We start from the raw sequence: 9,865 nt of genomic DNA, 5'->3' as shown, positions 1-9,865 counted from the left end.
ATCTTCCAGCACTACATCAATTCAAAATAACTTAAAAACCTAAATAAAGGTCATTTAATTTACAGTGCACTATATATGGCTAGACACCAGAATTTAAGGGAAAATTCAAGTTTAATAAGGATCATCAATAAAATTTATTCAATTGTTTTAGGGGCCACCCTGGGTTCAAAGTATCAAAAGAGTGAAATATATTATATATTTATTTTAAGGTCACAGTGGATCCTTGTGGATTAGAAGAGAAGTTCAGCTCTGCTGTAACTCAAACCAAAATCTAAATCATTATGGGAGTCCATATGAAAACACAATATGTTAACCTTGTTTATAAACAGTTACAGAAACATTAAAAAACTACAACTATTATCTAAGTAAGGGTCATTGCACAAGAAAATTATTACTTTTTTATTATAAGCACTGTTGTATTTACATTTCTGAACTAAATTTATATTTTCATTCAATAATTATAAAAAATAATTTTAGTTTAAGTTGAATTCTGTCTTTTTTTACATACATTTTTGCTTTCATTTGTAATATCTGGAGCTTTTGCTAAAACTGCTTTGATACAGAGTTCGATTTTCATCTTGAAAATTATACTTTTAATACAAAAAGATACAAAAACAAGTCAGAAGAAAATAAAAAATAGTGGTCTTATGATAACTTTTGATTTTTTTTCCTATTTTTTTGTTTGTTTTAAATTTAAATGACTATGCTTCAATGTATAAATTAGATTTCTGAGTGTCTAAACATTTAAAATGTGGACTCAGTGTAGATGATAGTCCTTCCTTACTATTGTCACTATGAAAGGTTTTCATATCATAGTTACTTATTAAACTGCTGCTGTAAATTCAGAGATGTTACTGTTCCAAAACAAATATTTGCCACATTATAGAAGAATAATCCAGTGGTAAGCTTAGAAAAATAAATAGCCCTGGACATTTGTGGGAAACAATGTGGTTGGAGAATCACAGGAGGCTTTCAAGGAAAAAGAAGAAAAAAAAAGTATTTTTGCATCACCCAGTCAGGTGAAGAGTATCCACAAAGAGCAAGTCGTGTCATTATCCAAGTCAAGCAGAAAGAAATATTTCAGAATTACTAATAAATGGGTTCTTAGCCTGAGGTGCGAACCACTTATTTTCCTCAACACGACAGGAGCCACTAATAACAGAAAAGCTTTCAATTTTATTCTCTTAATTAACACTTTTTGGCAACTGAAACTGTCACCCTGTCACTAGAAAAACAACAAAAAAAAGAAACAAAAAGTAGTAGGACTGACTCCAAACCGGCAATGCACAGCATGATCTCCAAAACTCGTCTAAGCCGTGTGATTTCCTAGAAAATGGTGGCATCCAGTCAGATTGAGTCACTATGATAATGTGTCTTGTGACAGAAGACAGGAGCAGGTGGATGAACACTGGTGCTCTTCATTATGCTGGTGGATCAGAGTGAGTCAAACGCACCAAAGCTGACTGGACAGGACAGCGCCTGACAAGGCAAATGTATTATGACCTGGAATAGTTTGCATAAAGTGAGTAATGTTAGAGGGTAAACAAGTGGAATGTTCTGCATTAGCAGAGACAGTGACCTGATCTCAGCTTGGCCAACCTGAACCAAAAGGGGATGTTAATAAATCAAGGCCAAGATAATCATATGCTTTTTCTTACTAGAAGATGCAAAGCTGAATTAAATAGTTTTAAAACGTGTCTAGAGCTGTAGTAGGGGGTAAAACTATACAATTAACACTAGAGCTCCAGTGTTTATGTTCTTTGATTTACTGACATTTTTCAACCATCAACATGATCAACGTAATTCCAATAGATTCTAAAGGAGAAAAGCGTTGAGCCGCTTTTCTCCTTTAGAATCTACTGGAATTACATTGATCGTGCTAATTTTTGTGTTTAAGCGTCACAGACGACGCCTCAGGTGTTAAAGGGTTAAACAGCCTGTGCAAAGTACTCTGCAAAAATTAATAAATAAACAAATAAAGTTTTTTAATATCTTTTCCAAAAAATACAGTGTTAAAGGTGTTTTCATCCTCTCCATTCAACTTTTACTATCAAAAGAAGTGTATGGAGACAAAATAGTCTCAACCGATTTGTGCCTGCGTAATTCATAACTCACACAATACATTTTTGTATGTAAGTTTATGTACTTGTAGTTATATTTTCCCATGAACACAAATGACAAAATACAAAAAATAATTTACATACTCACAACTTAAAATTTCAACAGCTTGAAACAAACTTCACATACAAATCTTTAAAAGTACGCACAAACTACCTGATACACACACACAAAGCTGCGTTTACACACAATTCTGATGTGAGATTCGTGTTTAAATCCTGCTAGAATGCTGGGTCATCTGAGTTTTCCTATCACCCGGTTTGAACTTAGATTGTGACTAATATTTGGTAAAAAGTTGACATTTTCCCCCTTTCTTTCACACCGGATGTGGAAGGTGCAGCTGAGGCATCAAGTTTCAATGTTAAGTCAATGTAAAGACGTGATCTGATTTGGCGCGATTTGGGCGTCCGGTATGGCAAGGTTGACGCGGCGTATCAACTAATCAGGGACTCAACTTTGAGCATGTGATGTTTTCAGTGACTAGATCAGGGGTCTGTGACCTTTAACAGCAAAAGAGCCAATTGATCCTGTTTCTTTCAGACTTAAACCAAGCAAGAGCCACGAAATCCAACTTAATCTTTTAGAAAACACACTTTATTTTTATGTGGCCATTTAGCTATTCCTTTAGAAAATGTAACTTTCAAATGTTTACAATAATTAAATAAAAAAAAATAAAATGTTATTTTCTATAAATAACAACTTTAACGTCTTTACTTTTGACAGCAGCAAATGCAAGTTCTTTTCAAAATAAAATACCTTCTGTGTTGAATGAAATCCTCTTGCAGCAGATTTTGAATTAAAAATTCAAGAAAACGAAGACAGACATGACATTTTCTTTCATTATGACAACTAGATGGTAGGGTGCAGCATGAATTAGATTGTGCTGAACTCAACTAAATTAATATATACATTCAAATTGTTAGCACCTTTTATTTAAAGCCAAAGAGCCACAATGGAGGGGTAAAAGAGCCACGTGTAGCTGCGGGGCCTCAGTTTGCAGACCCCTGGACTAGATCAAAGGATTTAAACGAAGATTTTTGAGGATTTTCGCCCTAAACATTCATCTATTTTCTTAACCCGTGGAGGTTGCTGGAGACTATTGCAATTACTGTTGGGCGAAGGTGGGATACACCCTGGACAGGTCGCCAGCCTGTCATGAAACCCATTGAGCTGGAGCGATGACTACACTAGCCAGCCGCCCAGTGGACAGCTTAGCGAGCTAGCGAGCTCTACTGCCCAGGGTTCTGGCAGATCAAGCAAGGTCTACTGCCCAGGCTGTGGGCACATAACCAAGAGAGACTAAAAGATCTGGTGAAACAAACACAGCAGTGTCCTTGCCGGCGCCTCTCTAGAGCTCTCCAAAACATATAAACCCAAGCTACTCGCTCAACATCATCCATGTTTTCCAGCTGTTGCACACACAAATTGGATGAGACTACCTTCTCTCCATACATCATACATAGCTCTTTAAATGTTCTTTTTGTTTTTTGTTTCCACATGTAGTGATGAATTGCACAGTCATTCTTTATAAAATTGAAGCTATTTATATACGAATATATTGTTGTCTACCTGTAGCTGGCACAGGCATGTGAACTGCAAGCTCTTTGTTGGTGTTAAAGACTGTAGACCTGTTGTTCTGACGTCACACATCCAGAGGTAACTCGTAATCCCACCTTGGACCGGGGTGAAACTCGCTTTTGACCTCTTTCAGTCTTCGTACTGACCTCATCCAGGGGTTGATAATACTGTTATTTATGTGTTTCTGCTCACTCAACCTGACCTCAAAAGGTGGTGCTGTTGGGACTTAAGTTTCTTGAGATTTTTGTGTGTGTTTTCAGTACCATTCGCCTCTTCCTCCTGATTGAGAAACTGCTTAGGATAGGTCTCAGCAGATTTACTGTCTCTTGAGCTGGTGAATGCCTGTCAGACAGGCCAATGCTGGAGAAATGGGAAACTCCTTGTCTAATGCGAAGGCTGCTAAGACTGGAGCACTACAGGAAACTGTCTTCTTTCGCTTTTTTGCTCACTCCATGTACCTCGTACCTTCAGTGCTGCTCTGAGTCATGCCACCAGCAGAAGTCCTCTTTTGACTTATTTCCATGTAGAAATACATCATAGATGGACAGGTGTGAGTACAGAGTAGGAAAGTTGGGAGAAAAAGCTTGTAACACAGATCTATAGTGGCTGGTGGAAACAATGTCCTTGTGGTGTAAATGGTCTGGGAATGCAAAAGTACAGATGAAAGAGTCAATCATATCAATACAATATTCATTTAATGTCCAAAACAAAAGAAGGTATGAGCTATCAATGGAGAAGAAGTTCAGTTCTGAATTAAGAGATCCTATATGCGGCAGTGAAGTTGTAGCTGAATTCCCACTGTCAGTATCTAGTATCTTTGTGGATGAACAGTCCGTATTGGGGCGAATAGACATTGCATATTTTTGTGACAATTGAGTGTATGGCTGCCATCTTTACAAATGGCTGCCATTTTGTATTTTTCTCATGGCTAACATCCCTTTCTAAAAGAGGGGATCCTATGGTACATCCATGCCAAATTTAGTGCTTATACCGAAAAATGCACAATTTGCCTGAAGTATCAACCGAACCAACTCCAAGAGAACAAGTCCAAAAACCTTTAATCGATGCTAATTGTCATCTTCCATTTCTGAAAATGAAGCAAACTGTGCAACTTAAAAAAAACACTAGAGGTTAGTTTCAGCATATAATATTTTCTATTAACTCTGGTGACGTCTATCCCCAAATCTTCCATTTCCAAAAATTAAGCAAACTGTAAAACTAAGAAAAAAGTTGCAATTCCTCAAATGACCATTAGAGGTTGGTTTCAGGAAACAATATCTTCTATTATTAAGTGAAGTATATCCCAAATCCTTCATTTCTAAAGATGCAGCAAACAAACCAAAAAAAGCAATTTCTTAAATGACCACTAGAGCTTGGTTTCTGCAGATAAAATGTTCTATTAACTCTAAAGTGAAGTCGATCCCTAAACCCCAAATATTCACAAGGGTTTAATTAGGGCTAATCTGTAATATTCTATTCCAAATGATAAAGCCAACTGTGGAATTTCAAAATATATACAGTATGTTACAATTCTGTAAATGACCAGTGGAGGTTGGTATCAGAGGGCAGCATTTTCTATAAACTCTAAAGTGAAATCTATCTCTAAAACCCAGAAGAAATGCACTGTATGCACAGCATTGTGGGAGGTCTAAACTCTAATACGGCTTGCCCATATAAGGTTTCGTTTTCACCTTTCAGAGTCCTACGACTAATGTCAGAGATTATTGGCTCTGTTAATATATGTCTATGCACAACATGCGGGACCCTGGAAAACCTTATAGAATCCTTAAAACTGTTTGATCCAGATATTTTCCGTAACATCAAGAGGAGAAGCAACACTTCAAAAGAACAACATCTCTGACCAATCTCATTATATGACACAGGTGTACAGGTACTCAGGTGCACAATGGAAATATAGACTACATGAAAGAGTAACACTGTTATTGCAAACAAGAGAGATGGAGAGCCCCTGTCTTCTGATGAAATTCCAGATCCATTAATATGTGCATAAAGATGATGGAGATCTACCCCTAGTCTTTGATGGAAGATGCAATCTGCGGTACTGTGACATGCTGAGGGAGCAGTATCAGTGCCAGTGAAAAAGTTTACTTTGTCAGTATCTTTGAAGAGAACTCTACTTTTATACTTTTCTATCACTCATATTTATTGCTTTCATTCTAATTATACTTTACACATTCCCCCCTTTGCATTGTTAATTAACTATATTGTTACTAAATCACAGCCTTTGCCAGAGCAGTAATGTTTATTCTGTGCTTCAGGCAGTCACTGTCTTCAAATGGATTTTATGAAGAAAAATATGAAAATGGAAGACTTTCAGTAATTTATCAAATTACTGCAGTGAGTCATTGACGAAATAAGCTTTATACCAGAGGTTTTCAAACTGGCGGCCCACGGGCCATTTGCGGCCCCAAAGTCGACATTTTGCAGCCCCCGCCTTACTATGAAAGTACAAAGTCAACTAAGCAAAAGGTTCTGCATGTCCACGCTTCTTTGATAATAGTTTTGTATTTGCTTTGGGATGTTTCGGCCTGCTTTATGCTTAAAACTTTGCATTTCCTATTGTCGTTAGATCTGGTCATCAGAAAAGTCCTTAGCAACAGTTGCTAGTGTCATTAGTTTCTTAGAGGGCACGCAGATATTGCTTAGTAGTACATAGACATGAACCAATGTTCAATAAACTTGTTCAGTAGACATAGACAATGGACTAAAGACATAGACAATCGACACAAAAACGTATTTTTGGCACAAATGGAACCCCATGCGGCTAGGCCGTGTGGGGTTCAGAGGCCCCAAGGTAAACAACTTTATACATTTAAGAACTATGACTTCAAATTTTTGTTTTGACTGTGAATACTTTAAAAATAGTGACTTTAAAAGACTAATCATATAACGATGCAGAATAAAAAACCCTTGGTCAATAAATACACTTTTTTTTGGACTCGTATAATTCTGTTTTTAAAAAAATATACAAAAAAACAATATGACAAACGGAAAATATGTTTCTGTTGTATAAAATTATCCCCTACTTTGTTATTAAAGTCGTCCTTTAATCAATACTACTTTATTGCTTATCTTTGTTCCTTTGCTAGGTTGCTTTCACAAAGTGTATAAATTAAGGAGCTTAGAGAGGTGAATTGATGATTGTGAGTGATAATCATCGCACTAAGCCCTGACAAGGATGGATGAACTTATAGGGCTATAAATACTCTGTCCTGATGTAAGTGTTTGCTCCGAGTCACTTACTGCTGTAGGTGATATTAAAGCCTCGCCCCGACATGGAGTGATCCGCCTGAAACTCCAGCTGCAGAATGTTGCCGTTTGATGTCAGATGAGAAGGAACTTCGGCTCCCGTGAAACGCCCCAGCACCGAGGCTCCAGACTGATTCTCGTCTTTGATAGTGAGGAAATCATAGGGAGGCTCTAAGTCAAAGTCATTGAAGGCCAGATGGATCCTGGAGCCAGGTTCTGAGATAATCAGCCACACGCAGTTGAGGTTGTTCCCGTAGCCCTCTGGGTAATCGGGGGACAGCACGGTCCCCATGGGTGAGGTGAAGTTTGAGAAGCACGGGACTATGTGATAGAATACAAAAAGGTGCATCAGTTACACCTAAATAAAGTCAGCATTATAAGTGAGATAAATTGAGTTTCACTGGCTACAAGAGTTTCTAAAGAATTGGGGACAAAGAACAATGTCCCTACTGCATAAGCAACCAGGAGACAGCATGCTCCCATGGGCACTGTGCAGCTGGAGAAATGTAAAACTGCATGGGGAATAGCCACACTGCAGTACAGACACCGAAGAATCCCGCAGGCTGTCCCCGTAGGCACTTTAAATGTGAGGGAATAGGAGTTTAGATTTTTTTTATGGATATGAGTGAAGCTTTTTTGAACTGAAGGGATGAATTACAGCTGTCTTGCCAAAGATGATGCGCTGCATAATGCAGGCTTCCTCTGAGTTTGTGTTCAGCATGAGAATGTAGTCTGTTTTTTCCTTTAAAGCAAACCTAAACATATGCTATCTATTTCCCATTTTACATTATGTAAACCGCTGGCTGTTTACAAACAGAGTGCTGCATGTTCAATTATCAACACTGTAATTAATCTTCCAGTAGCTTGGTCGCTGTGAACTTTCCCGTTTTTAAAGTAATTGCTTTATTTCCAGTCAAAAATGGAACTCACATATGCAGATGGGGATATTAGCTGACCACTGATTGTTGTTCTGGCAGGTTATCATCTTCTCCCCGATGAGCTCAAATCCAAACTGGCATTCAAAGCGGAGAACATCACCATTTAAAAACCCGCTGCCTTCTTTGTAGCCATACAGAGGTGTACCAGGGTCACCGCAGCTCTCTTTGTCAATTTCTGTGGGTGTAGGGAAGGAATGGGAAGGGGATGGATGGGTGAGAATAAGTGAGGAATGGAAAAGGAGTACAGCAGAGGATTAAGTCAGCCCAAGTGCTGCAAGGTACTTTTTTTTTTTTACATTATCTCTGAGAGTCCAGTAAAAGAGTCTGAATTTGGACCCAGAAATGTATTTTCAAGGCAGAATGCAAAAGGAGAGATAGCGAAACAGACAGGAAATAGACTTGCTGAATGACAGACAGACAAACATGAATGCAGGCTGGGAATGATCATATCTGTAACCCAGTCTGCCTACCTTTATAGTTGATCTTGAAGCCTATCGACCCCACACTCTCATCAGACTGGAGATGAAGCCACATCTGATGGGACATGCTGACAATCAAGTCTGGGACAAAGCTTCCTGTCAGTCTGCAGAGACGACAAAAGAAAAGTCACTAGACTGTCATGTAAAAAAGCTTTGGGATATCATCTCAACTTGTTAAAGACAGAAAATATAAATAATGAAAGTTTCAATATTGTTACTATTTTATACTCACACTTGAATTATTGTTTTTGAGTCTCCTACTTCCCCTCCGTCTCCAATGGTCAGAGAGTCGTAACCGATCTCTAGGTCAAACTCCTCAAAGTTGATCTGAATAACCTGTAAGGAAACAGTAAAAAGCATGTCAAGTTCACAGTCTGGAGCTGGCAGCAAAGTAATGGTCGAATGTATTTTTGCTTCTTTAAAAATATCTCGATAATTTGGAACGTATTAAGACATGTTCCCAAGTGTCTTGGATTGGTCTTGATTGGCGTTCCATGAATACATACAAGTACATCCAAAGTGTCTTTTGCTTTTGGTAGGTGATTTGTATTTATGCTACATTTGCAACACTTTCAATAAAAAGTTTATGTAAATATGTGTATATGTGAGTTTCAGGCATCCACGTCCAAAACTCTTGAATTCTTATTTCGCTATGCTAATTTTTTAGTCAGTTTTCAAGCTTTATGTGCAAAATGTGCTGCTGTTGAGCACTTTGAAAGTCAAACCAGATTGAACTTTGACCAATCGGAAACTTGGATTGAGTCACGCATTGGTAGCATCTTTTTCAAAGCACTAAATTACCAACCGTTTGTAAAATGGTCATGAATTCTATGACACAAAGTCTTTCATATATCAAAATGAATCTGTGAAGAAAATTCAAAAGCCTGGAGTGAGATTTGCAATACTTGCATCACTTCAACATTTCACATCAAGCCTCTTCCAACTGTTAGTATGTAAACTAGCATCGGGTGGCGACAGTCCAGTGTGAACATGGTATGCTAAAAGTACATTTAAGAACCAGTGTTCAGCATATACATTGTGGACATAGCCTTATACCTTACTGGTTTAAATCAACAGGAAGAAGAAGTCATCATCTTTACTGTTTTTATGACTTTCTTTTTAATACTTTTGTTACGGCCCCAATGGGAAGACCTGGCTCAAGGGGGAAAACCAAAAATGGGACCATAACAAAAACTGGACACCAGTGAGAAAAAGGAACAGTTTATTAAATAAGGAAAACAAAGAAACTGTATCCTGTAAAGCAAAAGGAAAAAAACAATTAATGTGCTGGTTAAAACCAAAAGACAACACTAAGGGAATTGGAACCTTGGCCAAACATAAACAAGTCATGGAGACTGCTGACCCGGCCAAAGAAAACAAACAAACAAAGCCCACAAACTAAGACTACCAAGATCCAACCCCAAACTAAAATAAAAAAAAACCCTGCAGTCTAAGACTGTCGAGGGCAAAGAAGGTAGACAA

The 9,865-nt window shown here is 37.9% G+C and overlaps 1 protein-coding gene across 5 annotated transcripts in view; it reads right to left on the bottom strand.

The window, feature by feature from the left end:
- The window catches only part of LOC112143303 (CUB and sushi domain-containing protein 3), a gene marked incomplete at its 5' end in the record, with an annotated part of 317,263 nt that overhangs the window by 209,630 nt on the left and 97,768 nt on the right, over positions 1 to 9,865 (bottom strand). For all 5 annotated transcript variants that reach the window (XM_024267159.2, XM_024267162.2, XM_024267160.2 and 2 more), the window contains 4 exon segments: positions 6,961 to 7,287; positions 7,897 to 8,079; positions 8,375 to 8,487; positions 8,616 to 8,719. In XM_024267159.2, coding sequence (XP_024122927.1) covers positions 6,961 to 7,287; positions 7,897 to 8,079; positions 8,375 to 8,487; positions 8,616 to 8,719 — 727 coding nt within the window.

This window comes from Oryzias melastigma, linkage group LG16 (genome assembly GCF_002922805.2).
Source record: "Oryzias melastigma strain HK-1 linkage group LG16, ASM292280v2, whole genome shotgun sequence".
NCBI lineage: Eukaryota > Metazoa > Chordata > Actinopteri > Beloniformes > Adrianichthyidae > Oryzias > Oryzias melastigma.
The sequence above is the reverse complement of the archived record's forward strand: the minus strand, read 5'-3'. Positions and strand labels throughout refer to the sequence as shown.